The following is a 23,693-nucleotide window of genomic DNA, read 5'->3' as shown; positions in this document are numbered from 1 at the left end:
AGTACTACACAGGGACGCCCACCTTACCTTATCCACATCCTGTAATGATTAATAATAAACCATTGGTAACATCGAGTACAATTGGAGGCTCACGCACACTTGCACAAGGTCTGACCTTACTCAGGAATTGCTAACCTCATCGCACGCACTGAGTACTCGAGCTGAGTATGGCATTACAGTGGCTAATTTAGGCACGCCCCTGCAACGGCGTTCAAACGCCCTGGCATGCCTGCATTATGACAATCATCCTTCCCTCACCTCCCACAAATGACACTTCCTGTCAATCACTCTGCGAGAGATCTGCGTAGATCACAGTGGCCGATTCGCGCACGCGAACTGCAATGCATACGCATGCGCAGATCGCAACAATCGGCTGATAGCGAGCGTAATCGCAGTTGCGATCCTTGCTGAATCAGGCCCTAAGTTACGGCAGAGGTGTCAAGAATTATGAGCAACTCTTTTAAGCCTAATCAGATGTTATAATGATGTTTCACTATGAGTTGCCTCCTCATCAGCACCAGCGGATCTCTTGGAAAAGGTCACTTTTTTTCTGGAAGCAGCATTTGCAGGAGAAACTGAAGCAGGAGACGTCATGTAATGTAATACTTGAACTGACAACTCGCTCGTCAGGTGCTTTTTGCATCTGTTAAGATCTGTGTCAGTTGGAAAGGAAGACATTACTTAGGACTTAAACTTAAAATCAAGCTTGGTTGCCAAAATGTACTGATCCAATTGCAAGATGTTGCAAACCCTTTGGTCCTGGTGAGAGTATCCTACCTGTGAATGAGCAGGTGTTGTGTGTTAGATGCTGCTGCTCCTGAAGGCAATACGCCAACCCAGTGGGCTGTCACAGTCATGCAATCTTTTGTTTGATCAGTACCGATTGTCCACATATCTGTAGATGAGTGTACAGCGGTATTTTCTAGGCAAAGAATAACTTTTTTTTTAAAACGTCCCGGTACAGGTGAGGAATTGCTTTTCTTTTGAGATGGTGGGGGTCATTCAGACCCATCACAAGCACCGATGTGCTCGCAACCAGGTCGATGGGTAGCCCTGCACAAGCGCAGCGGCCGCACTGCGCATGCGCAAGCCCTGGAGGGAGAGAGAAACTCTACCGCTCCGGAGCTCGCTACAAAAGGGGCGGCTGTCGATGTTGATCGACAGCTCGCCCCGTTTTGTAGGCGGGCCGGGGGGGTTATCAAAATGGAGGCGTTCCTTAAGGAACGCCTACCGCTTTGTGGGCGGCCGCACTGACATCATCAGTGATGTCAGTGGGGAGGTTCCTGCTCGATTAGAGCAGGAAGCTCCCTGGGGCTCGCAAGTGACCAGACCCAACCTTGGCCATCGTGACCATCACCCTGCTCGCTAGCTAAGCTGTGAGTGGTAACCCACAGTTTAGCTTGCGACCAGGAGGCCACACAAAAAAAAAGAAGCGCCCACCCTCATTCAGAGAGAGCGATCGCTTCTTGTGACCGCCTCTAAATGAGGTCCGGAATTTGGTAGCAAGGACACATGACCTCAGATGTCTGTTTAAAACCAGATGCATTGATGGCGGATATTGGACGCAGATCTAATCCTAACATATTCATCATGGCTTCTGTGATCTGCTGTGCAACAGGATGGCGGCTGTCATACTTGGTTCCTCTTGCAAACGCTTGTTTCACAGTCAGTTATTGTTTGAAACTACCAGTCTTCTTGGTCCCCTTCTGTGATGAAGATTCACCCTCAGCAGCAGCATCCCTAGTGCGCCAGGATTCTTCTTGGGAATCCTGGATAGGAATAGACGTACCGAGCCAGCACCTTTAGAAATGACACTTCCTACTGTATTCCTTATGTTACCCTGATACACGACTAATTGGGTGAACTAAGTTCTGGGCTAGGCCCCTGAATAATGCAATTATAGCACTGATAGATAATGTGAAAGAGGACATTAGCTCTACAGAATGTAGACATTGTAAAATCTCAGGACGCCAATACGTACCGCGAAGACCTTGAGGATCCAGCGTAAATCCAGCGCTGCCCTCGCCTTTAATGCCTTCCGGCTGCATTGGGAAAAAATGGTAGAAGTCCAGTTACCGTCACTCCTTAATAAAAAGCAATTAGCAGAATACAATTAGCAGAATACATTTGTGACCTGATTGTCGGAAGCGAGCGGAAATGCGCCCGGATTTCAGCATACTGCTCATGCGCCAAAGTTAGAAATGATCTATCTTAATCAGGCAAATGCATACGATCAGCGATCGCTAGTGCGCACGGATTGATCCGTCCATCTGCAATACTAATGATGACGGCTGTGGACATAAAGCAGTGGGAGGGATACAGGGACGTGTGAAGAAATGTGTGGTGCTGTCTCCCACGCCGCAGGGACCAGAGGCCGGCACTGTTGTTAGCCCCACGGCCCCTGCATCTGGCTAGCAGGATGCCTGGAATGGCGCCCTGCGGCCAGTGGCTACTGCAGTCCTGCTCGGAGCATCCATCCAAAGGAGGCCATGGGCACGCAGCCTACAGTGTGTAGTGCCGGCCGGAGCGTCCGGGCAGGTATACACTTTCTCCTGCCATCGGCCCCGCCTCCTGACATGATGTCACAGGTTCAGGGGCAGGGCCAGCACACGGTGTCCGTGAGCCCTGCTCCGGCTCTAGTGGCATAGACCAGAGATGCCGACACTCTGGCTGCCCCTTCCGGGAGGGGGCAGTCAGATCGGCAAAATCGGGGGGGCGTGACCGACGGTTGTGGGCGAGCGGGGAGCGTGGTCACACGGTTGCGTAATTTTTGCCCTTCCCCTGCTACACAGTGCCGATAAATCCAGTCATTGTGAAGCAGGGAGCGGGGCCAAAATGATGTGATACAGCGTGAATCGCGTCACAGGTCCTCATGTAATCGCGGGGGTGGCAGGAGGGGTCGGTAGCTGCCGGGAGGCTTGCCTGCCTTCCCGGGAGGCTGGGAGCAGCACCAGATTTTCGTGAGGCTCCCGACCAAATCGGGAGGGTAGGCAAGTATGTCATAGACTTACACGCGTGGATACACGGATCTTTGACACGATAGCGGATTCTCGCACTAGCCTAAGGGAGCGTGTAGCCTGCAGCGGCCGTAGGGATGTCCTCGACTCAGAACCAGCTCATGTATGAATTTCTGGGGAGCATTTGTAAACAGAGAACATGGAATTTTGCCTTCTCCTGAAAAGAAAATCTGGGCGCTCCAATGAAAAGGGTGACCAAAAACTAACAAAAACATTGAGGGACCTTAAAAGCAGAAATAAATGTCAGCATGGAATTGGGTGTGCGAGACAATCGGAGAGTAGATCACTGATTATATAAGATCTGTGAAGTGGAGGTGCGTGTTTATTATAACTTTGTAGGGCATCCGTCTTGTCTACTTGTTATACTGATTTATTTGCAGATTATTAGACAAGCTGAGAGTACTTACCACAACCCGTAACGGCTTCACCACTATCTCGCTCCCGGACAGACTTTTTAATGTGAAGCTGATATTATGGATACCCAGTTCCAGAGGCAGGATGGTGTATGTGTAAGATTTTGGCAACAATGGGAAAATATCTTCATAACAACTAGAGATTCTTGAAGATGATCTGGTGTCGGAATCTTTAGTAACCAGACATATTTCTTTCCCCACTGACACAGAAACACAGCCCTGAAATGTAACAGATCATTGTCAACAGCAAAACTGTGGCTCTTCGTTACTATATTATACGGAGCTCTTTTGTTTTTATTTATTTATTAACAGTTTCGTATATAGCGCAGCATATTCCGTTGCGCTTTACAATTGTAAACATGAATTTTAACAAAACAGGGTAATAACAGACAGATATATAGGTATATAGGTAGGAAGGCCCTGCTCGCAAGCTTACAATCTATAGGGAAATAGGCGTTGATACACAAGGATAGGTGCTATATATTGCATTTTGGTCGAGCCAGAATGCACAGTTGCTTGGTGGGCTGCATGATCCAGTCACACCGGAATGACGGCCAAATGTCAGGAGGATGTGAAAGACAATGTGTGAGGCAGTGGCGTAACTATGGAGGGTGCAGGGGGTGCGGTTGCTATGGGGCCCGGCGGCGTAAGGGGCCCGGCGGCCCAGCGATCGCACCCCCTGCACCCTCCATATGCCAGGCACCCGCTGAGACTGTGTTACCAGCGGACGCCCGGCTCCTACTCAAATCCCCGGCGGCAGCCGGAGGACGGAGCTCACTCCGTCTTCCGGGTCCCGCAGTGCACTATGGGAGTGACGTCATGACGTCACTCCCATAGTGCTGAGGAGCGGGCGCCGGGCGGACGGCGGTTTCACAGGAGCGGAGATAAAGGTAAGTGTTTTTTTTTGTTTGTGTGTGTGCGCGCGCGGGGGGAGGGGAGGCAGCTACTGGGATCTCACTACTGGGGGCAGCTACTGGGATCTCACTACTGGGGGCAGCTACAGGGGGTCACTACTGGGGGCAGCTACTGGGATCTCACTACTGGGGGCAGCTACTGGGATCTCACTACTGGGGGCAGCTACAGGGGGCTCACTACTGGGGGCAGCTACAGGGATCTCACTACTGGGGGCAGCTACTGGGATCTCACTACTGGGGGCAGCTACAGGGGGCTCACTACTGGGGGCAGCTACAGGGGGCTCACTACTGGGGGCAGCTACAGCGGGCTCACTACTGGGGGCAGCTACAGGGGGTCACTACTGAGGGCAGCTACTGCGGGCAGCTACTGGGATCTCACTACTGGGGGCAGCTACAGGGGCTCACTACTGGGGGCAGCTACAAGGGGTCACTACTGGGGGCAGCTACTGGGATATCACTACTGGGGGCAGCTACTGGGATCTCACTACTGGGGGCAGCTACTGGGATCTCACTACTGGGGGCAGCTACAGGGGGCTCACTACTGGGGGCAGCTACATGGGGTCACTACTGAGGGCAGCTACTGGGATCTCACTACTGGGGGCAGCTACAGGGGGCTCACTACTGGGGGCAGCTACAGGGGGTTCACTACTGGGGGCAGCTACAGGGGGCTCACTACTGGGGGCAGCTACAGGGGGTCACTACTGAGGGCAGCTACTGGGATCTCACTACTGGGGGCAGCTACTGGGATCTCACTACTGGGGGCAGCTACAAGGGGTCACTACTGGGGGCAGCTACTGGGATCTCACTACTGGGGGCAGCTACAGGGGGCTCACTACTGGTGGCAGCTACAGGGGGTCACTACTGAGGGCAGCTACTGGGATCTCACTACTGGGGCAGCTACTGGGATCTCACTACTGGGGGCAGCTACTGGGATCTCACTACTGGGGGCAGCTACAGGGGGTCACTACTGGGGGCAGCTATTGGGATCTCACTACTGGGGGCAGCTACTGGGATCTCACTACTGGGGGCAGCTACAGGGGGCTCACTACTGGGGGCAGCTACAGGGGGTCACTACTGGGGGCAGCTACTGGGATCTCACTACTGGGGACAGCTACAGGGGGCTCATGACGGGGCAGCTACAGGGGGCTCACTACTGCGGGCTTTACAGGGGGCTCACTACTGGGAGCAGCTACAAGGGGCTTACTACTGGGGGCAATTACAAGGGGCTCACTACTGGGGACATTACAGGGGGCTCACTACTGAGAGCAGCTACAAGGGCTCACTACTGGGGGCAATTACAAGGGGTTCACTACTGGGGGCAATTACAAGTGGTTCACTACTGGGAGCACTACAGGGGGCTCATAACTGGGGGCAACTACAGGGGGCTCACTACTGGGGGCACTGCGTAACTGGTACCATTTCAGTGGGCATTGCATAAGGGGCACCATTACAGTGGCCATTTAATGTTTTAGGGGAACTACTGTGGTTATTGTGTAAGACCTAAGTTAGGGGGGCCCCTTAAAAATGTTGCTATGGGGCCCAATAAATTCTAGTTACGCCCCTGGTGTGAGGTTGTGTGTGGACTGTGAAAGAGGATGTAATTAGATATGGACGCTATAGAGGGTATGTGGGTGGTTCCGGAATCTGATGAGCTTGCCTGAAGAGGTGAGTTTTCAGGGAACGCTTGAAGGATTAAAGTCTAGAGGAAAGTCTTATTGTGCGTGGTAAGGCTGTGGGCTCGCAAGCTGCTCGACTGTTGCCCACTGTGCATGCACTGCGTCCGGCGTGCGCATGCACGAGCCCCGCTGAGCGACTGAACTTCAGTCGCTACGGGGCTCGCAACAAGACGGGGTGACTGTCGATGTTGATTGACAGCTCGCCCCGTTTTGTGGGCAGGTAGCGGTGGTGGCCGAACAAACACAGGCGTTCCCTTAGGAACGCTTGGCGTTTGTAGGTGGGGTAACTGACATCACAACTGAAGTCAGTAGTGGACTTCCTGCTCTATTAGAGCAGGAAGTCCACTCGGGTTTGCGGAAGCTAGACCCTACCCCAGGGTCTCGTCGCAAGCCCTATAGTCACGATAATCGTGACGGTCTCCAGTCTGCTCGCACAAGCTGTGGGTGGGCACCCACAGCTTTGCGAGCGGCTGGAGACAAAAAAAAAAATGTCCAGATTCAGAGCGAGCGCCCGCCAGCAGCGAGTGGCTCTGAATCAGGCCCTGAGTCTCTCTTTTATAAAGAGGAGATTTGAATTTGGCACCAAATGTGTCTTGGTAGGTGCGCACTTCCTGTTTAAATTTAAAACACTCCAACGGAGCCGTAACCGCCTGCAACACAGTGGAGGGACCAGGGAGGAAGAGGCGGCTGCGGTATGTCACCACGGCTGGAGCTGCATGATATAATGATACCGTGAAGCTGCTTTACAGAACATCTGCTGGCACTGGCCGGTGTCTCTAGCGAAGGTAACTGCAGGGGGAATACAAGATGGAGGGAGGGTGGAATTGCAAAGGAGAGTAGAGGTTTGTAATCAGACTAAAACCTACAGTATGGGATTCTGCCAATTTATTATAACCGGGTTGGCATCGGGTCTCGCTGACGGTGGCCACCGCTTGGGCCCTCCTGAGATAGATTCCCTTCATACCTCGCAATTAATAAGGACAGTGGCGATACCTGTCCTATGTTATCGACATCTCAGGATGGCGACAGCATATACAAGAAATTTTTATTTTTTTTTTAAACTTTTTTAAATTAAAATAAAGCATTTTTTCTTCTCAAAAATATCTAAAAATATTTCTTAATATATAATTTAAAAAAAATATATAAAAAAAAAATAATAATTTTTTAGTAATTTTTTTTTTTTTTTAAAATGTATTTGCACCGGAGTCCCGTGACTGAGCTTCCTGGTTCAATGCGCTTGGATGATCCAGCAATGCCAGGTCACATGTGAGAAACAGTGACCCCCAAGGGACTGACGATGTGGTGAGTCACTGCTCAATGCTGGTGGACATTATCGCTGGGGAGATGGGTGTCGTTTTTTGTTTGTTTAGTAAATAGCCCTAAAAATGTTTTATATAGAAAAGATATAAAATCTGTCTTTTTCACAATAAAGCCTCTAGAGGGTTTATTTATTAAAGAAATGCTTAGGCCTGGTGCATGCATGAAAAACTAGCAGCTAAACTCATCTTCTTAATGAATATTGAAATTGAAATATTGAAACCCTCAATAGTTTGCTGACACGAGCAGGGCCCTCTTCCTTCATGTACTCTTCCTTGCCTCACTTTTGGTATTATCCCCCCGTGCTAACAATGGGCCTGAACTGCCTGCTGCACCCATAATTTAGGGAACATGTTTCAGCCAGCAGCGACTTAATTGATGACTATATATATGCAATTATTTGTTATTTATATCCCGTTATGGTTGCATTCTATCTGAATATCTCCTCGGTAAGCTGCTGCGGACTCTTGTTGCCCTATAAATATTTCTAAAACTGAGGGGCAAATGTGTCAAACCTTCCAAAGATTGACGAAAATAACAAGTGATAAGTAACCCAGAGCAACCAATCAGCTTTGAGGTAGCATTTATCAAGTCTATAAAATGGAAGGTACAAGCTGATTGGTTACTATTGGAAACTTCTCCACCCTTTTGAAGGTTCGGTAAATCTCCTCCTAAACGCGGCGGAAGCTTAGTAGTGGCGTGGGTGAACTTGCCTTAACTTTGTAGTTTAGGTAATTGTAAGCGGTGACTTGAACTTCCAGTTGTTCCCCTCGGACAACGGAATACGGTAGCTGAACATCTAGAAATAAGTCTTTAAACACCGTTATCCGGACTGGATCCGCCACACAGATACCTAGAAAATCCCATAGACAATAGTTAGTTGCCGCACGGTCTGATTTCATCCGCACTGTTCCGCAGGACTCAGAAATCCCCATAAGGGCATTTACGAAGACCATCATCAGTATACAGAATGGCGTGTGCCCATGTGTCCCCCAACACAAGTACAAAAAAAAACAATTACGACGTATCAATGTTCCCAATTTTTTCCATGTGACTGTTTGGTCCTGGCCCCAGGATCGGTTGTTTGTAGCTGTGGTGAATTTACGGGCACACTTGCAAAATTGGGGGGGGGGGGGAGGGGTTTGTGTTAGGGTTTAGAAGTGAAGATGTTGTCAATAGAAGCCAATCAGATTCTGCTTATCATTTATCTGGTGCCTTCTAGAAGACAATAGCTAGAATCTGATTGGTTGATGAGCATGAGCTCATGGCCTTTGACATGGCAATAAGAAGCTGATTGGCTGGTACTTTATCTACATCCAAAGCTTAGTAAATAGATCCCTGAATTATTTATGTGCCACGCGCTCACGCTCGGCCTCATTGCGTTACCGATGCTTACCTCTATCAGACATGCCTATCCCTTGGATCTCCCATGTGGTCAGTGAATCTGGAAGAGTGGTGGTGAGCCTCATAGAGTCTTGCCTACGGAGAAAGCAGATAATTATATCGCTATTGTCTGTGTGATAATTAAGTATAGTTAGATTAGCTTCTCCTGCGTCCCGGCTCCTGCTCGCAGACCTCCGTGGCGGCCAGCTCCTTATACGCTGGGATGTGTCAGATAAATATACATCATCATTACCTGTCTCTAATCACATGCTCTTCCCATAGCCAGCTCTCCGGGAAGTAGCTCCGTACTTCTGGCTCATCTATATCCAGTATGGTTCTGATATCTAAAACAGAAGACAAAAACTACAACTACACAAAGGCCTAAAGACATATATACGTTACAGTAACATCATCTAACAGCAAAACGAACGGGTTATATTTATAGTGTGTGCCAGGTTCATCAGCACGGAAACTATAGGTGACATTGTGGCTCTGATTGAAGGGAAAATCCATATAGCAATGTAGCATATAGCAATGTAGCTTATATAGCAATGTAGCATATATAGTAATGTAGTATATATAGCAATGTAGCATATAGCAATGTAGCTTATATAGCAATGTAGCATATATAGTAATGTAGTATATATAGCAATGTAGCATATATAGCAATGTAGCATATAGCAATGTAGTATATATAGCAATGTAGCATATAGCAATGTAGTATATATAGCAATGTAGCATATAGCAATGTAGTATATATAGCAATGTAGTATATATAGCAATGTAGTATATAGCAATGTAGCATATATAGCAATGTAGCATATATAGCAATGTAGTATATATAGCAATGTAGTATATATAGTAATGTAGCATATATAGCAATGTAGCATATAGCAATGTAGTATATATAGCAATGTAGCATATATAGCAATGTAGCATATATAGCAATGTAGTATATATAGCAATGTAGCATATAGCAATGTAGCATATATAGCAATGTAGCATATAGCAATGTAGCATATAGCAATGTAGCATATATAGCAATGTAGTATATATAGCAATGTAGCTTATAGCAATGTAGCATATATAGCAATGTAGCATATAGCAATGTAGCATATAGCAATGTAGCATATAGCAATGTAGCATATATAGCAATGTAGTATATATAGCAATGTAGTATATATAGCAATGTAGCATATATAGCAATGTAGTATATAGCAATGTAGCTTATATAGCAATGTAGCTTATATAGCAATGTAGTATATATAGCAATGTAGTATATATAGCAATGTAGTATATAGCAATGTAGTATATATAGCAATGTAGCATATAGCAATGTAGCATATATAGCAATGTAGCATATATAGCAATGTAGCATATAGCAATGTAGTATATATAGCAATGTAGCATATAGCAATGTAGTATATATAGCAATGTAGTATATATAGTAATGTAGTATATATAGCAATGTAGTATATAGCAATGTAGCTTATATAGCAATGTAGTATATATAGCAATGTAGTATATATAGTAATGTAGCATATAGTAATGTAGCATATATAGCAATGTAGTATATATAGCAATGTAGCATATATAGCAATGTAGCTTATATAGTAATGTAGCATATATAGTAATGTAGTATATATAGCAATGTAGCATATATAGCAATGTAGCTTATATAGCAATGTAGTATATATAGCAATGTAGCATATATAGCAATGTAGCTTATATAGCAATGTAGTATATATAGCAATGTAGCATATATAGCAATGTAGCTTATATAGCAATGTAGTATATATAGCAATGTAGCTTATATAGCAATGTAGTATATATAGCAATGTAGTATATATAGCAATGTAGCATATATAGCAATGTAGCATATATAGCAATGTAGTATATAGCAATGTAGCATATAGCAATGTAGCATATATAGCAATGTAGCATATAGCAATGTAGTATATATAGCAATGTAGCATATAGCAATGTAGTATATATAGCAATGTAGTATATATAGTAATGTAGTATATATAGCAATGTAGTATATAGCAATGTAGCTTATATAGCAATGTAGTATATATAGCAATGTAGTATATATAGTAATGTAGCATATAGTAATGTAGCATATATAGCAATATAGCATATAGCAATGTAGTATATATAGCAATGTAGCATATATAGCAATATAGCATATAGCAATGTAGTATATATAGCAATGTAGCATATATAGCAATGTAGCTTATATAGTAATGTAGCATATATAGTAATGTAGTATATATAGCAATGTAGCATATATAGCAATGTAGCTTATATAGCAATGTAGTATATATAGCAATGTAGTATATATAGCAATGTAGCATATATAGCAATGTAGTATATATAGCAATGTAGCATATATAGCAATGTAGCTTATATAGTAATGTAGCATATATAGTAATGTAGTATATATAGCAATGTAGCATATATAGCAATGTAGCTTATATAGCAATGTAGTATATATAGCAATGTAGCATATATAGCAATGTAGCATATATAGCAATGTAGTATATATAGCAATGTAGCATATAGCAATGTAGTATATATAGCAATGTAGAATATATTTCAATGTAGCATATGTAGCAATGTAGCTTATATAGTAATGTAGCATATATAGTAATGTAGTATATATAGCAATGTAGCATATATAGCAATGTAGCTTATATAGCAATGTAGTATATATAGCAATGTAGCATATATAGCAATGTAGTATATATAGTAATGTAGCATATAGCAATGTAGTATATAGCATTGTAGTATATATAGCAATGTAGTATATAGCAATGTAGTATATATAGCAATGTAGTATATATAGCAATGTAGCATATATAGCAATGTAGTATATATAGCAATGTAGCATATATAGCAATGTAGCATATATAGCAATGTAGCATATATAGTAATGTAGCATATATAGCAATGTAGCATATATAGTAATGTAGCTTATATAGCAATGTAGTATATATAACAATGTAGCATATATAGTAATGTAGCATATATAGCAATGTAGCATATATAGCAATGTAGCATATATAGCAATGTAGCATATAGCAATGTAGTATATAGCAATGTAGCTTATATAGCAATGTAGCATATATAGCAATGTAGTATATATAGCAATGTAGTATATAGAGCAATGTAGTATATAGAGCAATGTAGCATATATAGTAATGTAGCATATATAGCAATGTAGCTTATATAGCAATGTAGCATATATAGCAATGTAGCATATATAGCAATGTAGTATATATAGCAATGTAGCATATATAGTAATGTAGTATATAGCAATGTAGCATATATAGCAATGTAGCATATATAGCAATGTAGCATATATAGCAATGCAGCATATATAGTAATGTAGCATATATAGCAATGTAGCTTATATAGCAATGTAGCATATACAGCAATGTAGCATATACAGCAATGTAGTATATATAGCAATGTAGTATATATAGCAATGTAGCATATATAGCAATGTAGCATATGTAGCAATGTAGCATATATAGCAATGTAGCATATATAGCAATGTAGCATATATAGCAATGTAGTATATATAGCAATGTAGCATATATAGCAATGTAGCATATAGCAATGTAGTATATATAGCAATGTAGCATATAGCAATGTAGTATATATAGCAATGTAGCATATATAGCAATGTAGTATATATAGCAATGTAGCATATATAGCAATGTAGCATATAGCAATGTAGTATATATAGCAATGTAGCATATATAGCAATGTAGCATATAGCAATGTAGTATATATAGCAATGTAGCATATAGCAATGTAGTATATATAGCAATGTAGCATATATAGCAATGTAGCATATAGCAATGTAGTATATATAGCAATGTAGCATATATAGCAATGTAGCATATATAGCAATGTAGCATATATAGCAATGTAGTATATATAGCAATGTAGCATATATAGCAATGTAGTATATATAGCAATGTAGCATATATAGCAATGTAGCATATATAGCAATGTAGCATATATAGCAATGTAGTATATATAGTAATGTAGTATATAGCAATGTAGTATATAGCAATGTAGCATATATAGTAATGTAGTATATAGCAATGTAGTATATATAGCAATGTAGTATATATAGTAATGTAGTATATATAGCAATGTAGTATATATAGCAATGTAGTATATATAGTAATGTAGCATATATAGCAATGTAGCATATATAGCAATGTAGTATATATATATCAATGTAGCATATATAGCAATGTAGCATATATAGTAATGTAGTATATAGCAATGTAGTATATAGCAATGTAGCATATATAGTAATGTAGTATATAGCAATGTAGCATATATAGTAATGTAGTATATAGCAATGTAGTATATAGCAATGTAGCATATATAGCAATGTAGCATATAGCAATGTAGTATATATAGCAATGTAGTATATATAGCAATGTAGCATATACAGCAATGTAGTATATATAGCAATGTAGCATATATAGCAATGTAGCTTATACAGCAATGTAGCATATATAGCAATGTAGTATATATAGCAATGTAGTATATAGCAATGTAGCATATATAGTAATGTAGTATATAGCAATGTAGTATATATAGTAATGTAGCTTATATAGTAATGTAGTATATAGCAATGTAGCATATATAGTAATGTAGCATATATAGCAATGTAGTATATAGCAATGTAGCTTATATAGCAATGTAGTATATATAGCAATGTAGTATATATAGCAATGTAGTATATAGCAATGTAGTATATATAGCAATGTAGCATATACAGCAATGTAGCTTATACAGCAATGTAGTATATATAACAATGTAGTATATATAGTAATGTAGTATATATAACAATGTAGCATATATAGTAATGTAGTATATATAACAATGTAGCTTATATAGCAATGTAGTATATATAGTAATGTAGCATATATAGCAATGTAGTATATATAGTAATGTAGTATATAGCAATGTAGCATATATAGCAATGTAGTATATATAGTAATGTAGTATATATAGCAATGTAGCTTATATAGCAATGTAGCATATATAGCAATGTAGTATATATAGCAATGTAGTATATATAGCAATGTAGCATATATAGTAATGTAGCTTATATAGCAATGTAGTATATATAGCAATGTAGCATATATAGTAATGTAGTATATATAGCAATGTAGTATATATAGCAATGTAGCATATAGCAATGTAGTATATAGCAATGTAGCATATATAGCAATGTAGCATATATAGCAATGTAGCATATATAGCAATGTAGTATATATAGCAATGTAGCATATAGCAATGTAGTATATAGCAATGTAGCATATATAGCAATGTAGCATATATAGCAATGTAGCATATAGCAATGTAGTATATAGCAATGTAGCATACATAGCAATGTAGCATATATAGCAATGTAGTATATATAGTAATGTAGTATATAGCAATGTAGTATATAGCAATGTAGCATATATAGTAATGTAGTATATAGCAATGTAGCATATATAGTAATGTAGCATATATAGCAATGTAGTATATATAGCAATGTAGCTTATATAGCAATGTAGTATATATAGCAATGTAGCATATACAGCAATGTAGTATATATAGCAATGTAGTATATATAGTAATGTAGTATATAGCAATGTAGTATATAGCAATGTAGCATATATAGTAATGTAGTATATAGCAATGTAGTATATAGCAATGTAGCTTATATAGCAATGTAGTATATATAGCAATGTAGTATATATAGCAATGTAGCTTATATAGCAATGTAGTATATATAGCAATGTAGTATATAGCAATGTAGTATATATAGCAATGTAGCATATACAGCAATGTAGCTTATATAGCAATGTAGCATATATAGCAATGTAGCATATATAGCAATGTAGTATATATAGCAATGTAGCATATATAGCAATGTAGCTTATACAGCAATGTAGCTTATATAGCAATGTAGCTTATATAGCAATGTAGTATATATAGCAATGTAGTATATATAGCAATGTAGTATATATAGCAATGTAGCATATATAGTAATGTAGTATATATAGCAATGTAGTATATATAGTAATGTAGCTTATATAGCAATGTAGCATATAGCAATGTAGTATATATAGCAATGTAGCATATATAGCAATGTAGCATATAGCAATGTAGTATATAGCAATGTAGCATATATAGCAATGTAGTATATATAGCAATGTAGCATATAGCAATGTAGTATATAGCAATGTAGCATATATAGCAATGTAGCATATAGCAATGTAGTATATAGCAATGTAGTATATATAGCAATGTAGCATATAGCAATGTAGTATATAGCAATGTAGTATATAGCAATGTAGTATATATAGCAATGTAGTATATATAGTAATGTAGTATATATAGCAATGTAGTATATATAGCAATGTAGCATATAGCAATGTAGTATATAGCAATGTAGTATATATAGCAATGTAGCATATATAGCAATGTAGCATATATAGCAATGTAGCATATAGCAATGTAGTATATAGCAATGTAGCATATATAGCAATGTAGCATATATAGCAATGTAGTATATATAGTAATGTAGTATATATAGCAATGTAGTATATAGCAATGTAGTATATATAGCAATGTAGTATATAGCAATGTAGCATATATAGCAATGTAGCATATATAGCAATGTAGCATATAGTAATGTAGCATATATAGCAATGTAGCATATATAGCAATGTAGTATATATAGCAATGTAGCATATATAGCAATGTAGCATATATAGCAATGTAGCATATATAGCAATGTAGTATATATAGCAATGTAGCATATATAGCAATGTAGCATATAGCAATGTAGTATATATAGCAATGTAGCATATAGCAATGTAGTATATATAGCAATGTAGCATATATAGCAATGTAGTATATATAGCAATGTAGCATATATAGCAATGTAGCATATAGCAATGTAGTATATATAGCAATGTAGCATATATAGCAATGTAGCATATAGCAATGTAGTATATATAGCAATGTAGCATATAGCAATGTAGTATATATAGCAATGTAGCATATATAGCAATGTAGCATATAGCAATGTAGTATATATAGCAATGTAGCATATATAGCAATGTAGCATATATAGCAATGTAGCATATATAGCAATGTAGTATATATAGCAATGTAGCATATATAGCAATGTAGTATATATAGCAATGTAGCATATATAGCAATGTAGCATATATAGCAATGTAGTATATATAGTAATGTAGTATATAGCAATGTAGTATATAGCAATGTAGCATATATAGTAATGTAGTATATAGCAATGTAGTATATATAGCAATGTAGTATATATAGTAATGTAGTATATATAGCAATGTAGTATATATAGCAATGTAGTATATATAGTAATGTAGCATATATAGCAATGTAGCATATATAGCAATGTAGTATATATATCAATGTAGCATATATAGCAATGTAGCATATATAGTAATGTAGTATATAGCAATGTAGTATATAGCAATGTAGCATATATAGTAATGTAGTATATAGCAATGTAGCATATATAGTAATGTAGTATATAGCAATGTAGTATATAGCAATGTAGCATATATAGCAATGTAGCATATAGCAATGTAGTATATATAGCAATGTAGTATATATAGCAATGTAGCATATACAGCAATGTAGTATATATAGCAATGTAGCATATATAGCAATGTAGCTTATACAGCAATGTAGCATATATAGCAATGTAGTATATATAGTAATGTAGTATATAGCAATGTAGTATATAGCAATGTAGCATATATAGTAATGTAGTATATAGCAATGTAGTATATATAGTAATGTAGCTTATATAGTAATGTAGTATATAGCAATGTAGCATATATAGTAATGTAGCATATATAGCAATGTAGTATATAGCAATGTAGCTTATATAGCAATGTAGTATATATAGCAATGTAGTATATATAGCAATGTAGTATATATAGCAATGTAGTATATAGCAATGTAGTATATATAGCAATGTAGCATATACAGCAATGTAGCTTATACAGCAATGTAGTATATATAACAATGTAGTATATATAGTAATGTAGTATATATAACAATGTAGCATATATAGTAATGTAGTATATATAACAATGTAGCTTATATAGCAATGTAGTATATATAGTAATGTAGCATATATAGCAATGTAGTATATATAGTAATGTAGTATATAGCAATGTAGCATATATAGCAATGTAGTATATATAGTAATGTAGTATATATAGCAATGTAGCTTATATAGCAATGTAGCATATATAGCAATGTAGCATATATAGCAATGTAGTATATATAGCAATGTAGTATATATAGCAATGTAGCATATATAGTAATGTAGCTTATATAGCAATGTAGTATATATAGCAATGTAGCATATATAGTAATGTAGTATATATAGCAATGTAGTATATATAGCAATGTAGTATATATAGCAATGTAGCATATAGCAATGTAGTACATAGCAATGTAGCATATATAGCAATGTAGCATATATAGCAATGTAGCATATATAGCAATGTAGTATATATAGCAATGTAGCATATAGCAATGTAGTATATAGCAATGTAGCATATATAGCAATGTAGCATATATAGCAATGTAGCATATAGCAATGTAGTATATAGCAATGTAGCATACATAGCAATGTAGCATATATAGCAATGTAGTATATATAGTAATGTAGTATATAGCAATGTAGTATATAGCAATGTAGCATATATAGTAATGTAGTATATCGCAATGTAGCATATATAGTAATGTAGCATATATAGCAATGTAGTATATATAGCAATGTAGCTTATATAGCAATGTAGTATATATAGCAATGTAGCATATACAGCAATGTAGTATATATAGCAATGTAGTATATATAGTAATGTAGTATATAGCAATGTAGTATATAGCAATGTAGCATATATAGTAATGTAGTATATAGCAATGTAGTATATATAGTAATGTAGTATATAGCAATGTAGCATATATAGTAATGTAGTATATAGCAATGTAGTATATAGCAATGTAGCTTATATAGCAATGTAGTATATATAGCAATGTAGTATATATAGCAATGTAGCTTATATAGCAATGTAGTATATATAGCAATGTAGTATATAGCAATGTAGCATATATAGCAATGTAGCATATACAGCAATGTAGCTTATATAGCAATGTAGCATATATAGCAATGTAGCATATATAGCAATGTAGTATATATAGCAATGTAGCATATATAGCAATGTAGCTTATACAGCAATGTAGCTTATATAGCAATGTAGCTTATATAGCAATGTAGTATATATAGCAATGTAGTATATATAGCAATGTAGTATATATAGCAATGTAGCATATATAGTAATGTAGTATATATAGCAATGTAGTATATATAGTAATGTAGCTTATATAGCAATGTAGCATATAGCAATGTAGCTTATATAGCAATGTAGTATATATAGCAATGTAGCATATATAGCAATGTAGCATATAGCAATGTAGTATATAGCAATGTAGCATATATAGCAATGTAGTATATATAGCAATGTAGCATATAGCAATGTAGTATATAGCAATGTAGCATATATAGCAATGTAGCATATAGCAATGTAGTATATAGCAATGTAGTATATATAGCAATGTAGCATATAGCAATGTAGTATATAGCAATGTAGTATATAGCAATGTAGTATATATAGCAATGTAGTATTTATAGTAATGTAGTATATATAGCAATGTAGTATATATAGCAATGTAGCATATAGCAATGTAGTATATAGCAATGTAGTATATATAGCAATGTAGCATATATAGCAATGTAGCATATATAGCAATGTAGCATATAGCAATGTAGTATATAGCAATGTAGCATATATAGCAATGTAGCATATATAGCAATGTAGTATATATAGTAATGTAGTATATATAGCAATGTAGTATATAGCAATGTAGTATATATAGCAATGTAGTATATAGCAATGTAGCATATATAGCAATGTAGCATATAGTAATGTAGCATATATAGCAATGTAGCATATATAGCAATGTAGCATATATAGTAATGTAGTATATATAGCAATGTAGCATATATAGCAATGTAGTATATATAGCAATGTAGCATATAGCAATGTAGCATATATAGCAATGTAGCATATATAGCAATGTAGTATATATAGTAATGTAGCATATATAGCAATGTAGCATATATAGCAATGTAGCATATATAGCAATGTAGCATATAGCAATGTAGCATATATAGCAATGTAGCATATATAGCAATGTAGCTTATATAGCAATGTAGTATATATAGCAATGTAGCATATATAGCAATGTAGCATATATAGCAATGTAGTATATATAGCAATGTAGTATATATAGCAATGTAGTATATATAGCAATGTAGCATATATCAATGTAGCATATATAGCAATGTAGCATATATAGCAATGTAGCTTATATAGCAATGTAGCATATATAGCAATGTAGTATATATAGCAATGTAGCATATATCAATGTAGCATATATAGCAATGTAGCATATATAGCAATGTAGCATATATAGCAATGTAGCATATAGAGCAATGTAGCATATAGAGCAGTGTAGTATATAGAGCAATGTAGTATATAGAGCAATGTAGCATATAGAGCAATGTAGTATATAGAGCAATGTAGCATATAGAGCAATGTAGTATATAGAGCAATGTAGCTTATACAGCAATGTAGTATATATAGCAATGTAGTATATAGCAATGTAGCTTATATAGCAATGTAGTATATATAGCAATGTAGTATATAGCAATGTAGTATATAGCAATGTAGCATATATAGCAATGTAGTATATATAGCAATGTAGTATATAGCAATGTAGTATATAGCAATGTAGCTTATATAGCAATGTAGCATATATAGCAATGTAGCTTATATAGCAATGTAGCTTATATAGCAATGTAGTATATAGCAATGTAGTATATATAGCAATGTAGCATATAGCAATGTAGTATATATAGCAATGTAGTATATAGCAATGTAGTATATATAGCAATGTAGCATATATAGCAATGTAGCATATATAGCAATGTAGTATATATAGCAATGTAGTATATATAGTAATGTAGTATATAGTAATGTAGCATATATAGTAATGTAGCTTATATAGCAATGTAGCATATATAGCAATGTAGCATATATAACAATGTAGTATATATAGTAATGTAGTATATAGCAATGTAGTATATATAGCAATGTAGTATATATAGCAATGTAGCATATATAGCAATGTAGCTTATATAGCAATGTAGTATATATAGCAATGTAGTATATAGCAATGTAGTATATATAGCAATGTAGCATATATAGCAATGTAGCATATATAGCAATGTAGCTTATATAGCAAAGTAGCATATATAGCAATGTAGCATATATAGCAATGTAGCTTATATAGCAATGTAGCATATATAGCAATGTAGCATATATAGCAATGTAGCATATATAGCAATGTAGCTTATATAGCAATGTAGCATATATAGCAATGTAGTATATATAGCAATGTAGTATATATAGCAATGTAGTATATATAGTAATGTAGTATATATAGCAATGTAGCATATATAGCAATGTAGCATATATAGCAATGTAGCATATATAGCAATGTAGCATATAGCAATGTAGTATATATAGCAATGTAGTATATAGCAATGTAGTATATATAGCAATGTAGTATATAGCAATGTAGTATATATAGCAATGTAGTATATATAGCAATGTAGCATATACAGCAATGTAGTATATATAGCAATGTAGTATATATAGTAATGTAGTATATAGCAATGTAGTATATAGCAATGTAGCTTATATAGCAATGTAGTATATATAGCAATGTAGTATATATAGCAATGTAGCTTATACAGCAATGTAGTATATATAGCAATGTAGTATATATAGCAATGTAGTATATAACAATGTAGCTTATACAGCAATGTAGTATATATAGCAATGTAGCATATAGCAATGTAGTATATATAGCAATATAGCATATAGCAATGTAGTATATATAGCAATGTAGCATATAGCAATGTAGTATATACAGCAATGTAGTATATAGCAATGTAGTATATAGCAATGTAGTATATATAGCAATGTAGTATATACAGCAATGTAGTATATAGCAATGTAGTATATATAGCAATGTAGTATGTATAGCAATGTAGTATATAGCAATGTAGTATATATAGCAATGTAGTATATATAGCAATGTAGCATATATAGCAATGTAGCTTATACAGCAATGTAGTATATATAGCAATGTAGTATATATAGCAATGTAGCATATAGCAATGTAGCTTATATAGCAATGTAGTGTATATAGCAATGTAGTATATAGCAATGTAGTATATATAGCAATGTAGCATATATAGCAATGTAGCTTATATAGCAATGTAGCATATATAGCAATGTAGCTTATATAGCAATGTAGCATATATAGCAATGTAGCTTATATAGCAATGTAGCATATATAGCAATGTAGTATATATAGCAATGTAGTATATAGCAATGTAGTATATAGCAATGTAGCATATATAGCAATGTAGCATATATAGCAATGTAGTATATATAGCAATGTAGTATATATAGCAATGTAGCATATATAGCAATGTAGTATATATAGTAATGTAGTATATATAGCAATGTAGTATATATAGCAATGTAGTATATATAGTAATGTAGTATATAGCAATGTAGTATACAGCAATGTAGCATATATAGCAATGTAGTATATATAGCAATGTAGTATATATAGCAATGTAGCTTATATAGCAATGTAGCATATATAGCAATGTAGTATATATAGCAATGTAGCATATAGCAATGTAGTATATATAGCAATGTAGTATATAGCAATGTAGCATATATAGCAATGTAGTATATATAGCAATGTAGCATATAGCAATGTAGTATATATAGCAATGTAGCATATATAGCAATGTAGTATATAGCAATGTAGTATATATAGCAATGTAGCATATATAGCAATGTAGCATATATAGCAATGTAATATATATAGCAATGTAGTATATATAGCAATGTAGCATATATAGCAATGTAGTATATATAGCAATGTAGCATATATAGCAATGTAGCTTATATAGCAATGTAGCATATATAGTAATGTAGCATATATAGCAATGTAGCTTATATAGCAATGTAGCATATATAGCAATGTAGCATATATAGCAATGTAGTATATATAGTAATGTAGTATATATAGCAATGTAGTATATATAGTAATGTAGTATATATAGCAATGTAGCATATATAGCAATGTAGCATATATAGCAATGTAGCATATATAGCAATGTAGTATATATAGTAATGTAGCATATATAGCAATGTAGCATATATAGCAATGTAGCATATATAGCAATGTAGTATATATAGTAATGTAGTATATATAGCAATGTAGCATATATAGCAATGTAGCATATATAGCAATGTAGTATATATAGCAATGTAGTATATATAGCAATGTAGCATATAGCAATGTAGCATATATAGCAATGTAGCATATATAGCAATGTAGCTTATATAGCAATGTAGCATATATAGCAATGTAGTATATATAGCAATGTAGCATATACAGCAATGTAGTATATATAGCAATGTAGTATATATAGTAATGTAGTATATAGCAATGTAGTATATAGCAATGTAGCATATATAGTAATGTAGTATATAGCAATGTAGCATATATTGTAATGTAGCATATAGCAATGTAGTATATAGCATTGTAGCATATATAGTAATGTAGCATATAGCAATGTAGTATATAGCAATGTAGTATATATAGCAATGTAGTATATATAGTAATGTAGTATATAGCAATGTAGTATATAGCAATGTAGCATATATAGTAATGTAGTATATAGCAATGTAGTATATATAGTAATGTAGTATATAGCAATGTAGCATATATAGTAATGTAGCATATATAGCAATGTAGCTTATATAGCAATGTAGTATATATAGCAATGTAGTATATATAGCAATGTAGCTTATATAGCAATGTAGTATATATAGCAATGTAGTATATAGCAATGTAGTATATATAGCAATGTAGCATATATAGCAATGTAGCATATAGCAATGTAGTATATAGCAATGTAGTATATATAGCAATGTAGTATATATAGTAATGTAGTATATATAGTAATGTAGCATATATAGCAATGTAGCATATAGCAATGTAGTATATAGCAATGTAGCATATATAGCAATGTAGCATATATAGCAATGTAGTATATATAGCAATGTAGTATATATAGCAATGTAGCATATACAGCAATGTAGTATATATAGCAATGTAGTATATATAGTAATGTAGTATATAGCAATGTAGTATATAGCAATGTAGCATATATAGTAATGTAGTATATAGCAATGTAGCATATATAGCAATGTAGTATATAGCAATGTAGTATATAGCAATGTAGCATATATAGTAATGTAGTATATAGCAATGTAGTATATATAGCAATGTAGTATATATAGTAATGTAGTATATAGCAATGTAGTATATAGCAATGTAGCATATATAGTAATGTAGTATATAGCAATGTAGCATATATTGTAATGTAGTATATAGCAATGTAGCATATATAGCAATGTAGCATATATAGCAATGTAGCATATATAGTAATGTAGTATATATAGTAATGTAGTATATAGCAATGTAGTATATATAGTAATGTAGTATATAGCAATGTAGCATATATAGCAATGTAGCATATATAGCAATGTAGCATATATAGTAATGTAGTATATATAGTAATGTAGTATATAGCAATGTAGTATATATAGTAATGTAGTATATAGCAATGTAGCATATATAGTAATGTAGTATATAGCAATG

The 23,693-nt window shown here is 35.7% G+C and overlaps 1 protein-coding gene across 1 annotated transcript in view; it reads right to left on the bottom strand.

The window, feature by feature from the left end:
* Positions 1 to 9,064, bottom strand: part of LOC148454487 (complement C5-like) — a gene marked incomplete at its 5' end in the record, with an annotated part of 46,585 nt that extends 37,521 nt beyond the window's left edge. The window contains 5 exons of the mRNA XM_088460912.1: positions 1,982 to 2,042; positions 3,425 to 3,649; positions 8,051 to 8,190; positions 8,734 to 8,816; positions 8,974 to 9,064. Of these exons, the coding sequence (XP_088317038.1) occupies positions 1,982 to 2,042; positions 3,425 to 3,649; positions 8,051 to 8,190; positions 8,734 to 8,816; positions 8,974 to 9,064 (600 nt within the window). The remainder of the gene's footprint in view (positions 1 to 1,981; positions 2,043 to 3,424; positions 3,650 to 8,050; positions 8,191 to 8,733; positions 8,817 to 8,973) is intronic.
* Between the last annotated feature and the right edge of the window lie 14,629 nt (positions 9,065 to 23,693).

This window comes from Taudactylus pleione, unplaced genomic scaffold (genome assembly GCF_031769625.1).
Source record: "Taudactylus pleione unplaced genomic scaffold, aTauple2 ptg000988l, whole genome shotgun sequence".
Classification (NCBI taxonomy): Eukaryota; Metazoa; Chordata; class Amphibia; order Anura; family Myobatrachidae; genus Taudactylus; species Taudactylus pleione.
The sequence above is the reverse complement of the archived record's forward strand: the minus strand, read 5'-3'. Positions and strand labels throughout refer to the sequence as shown.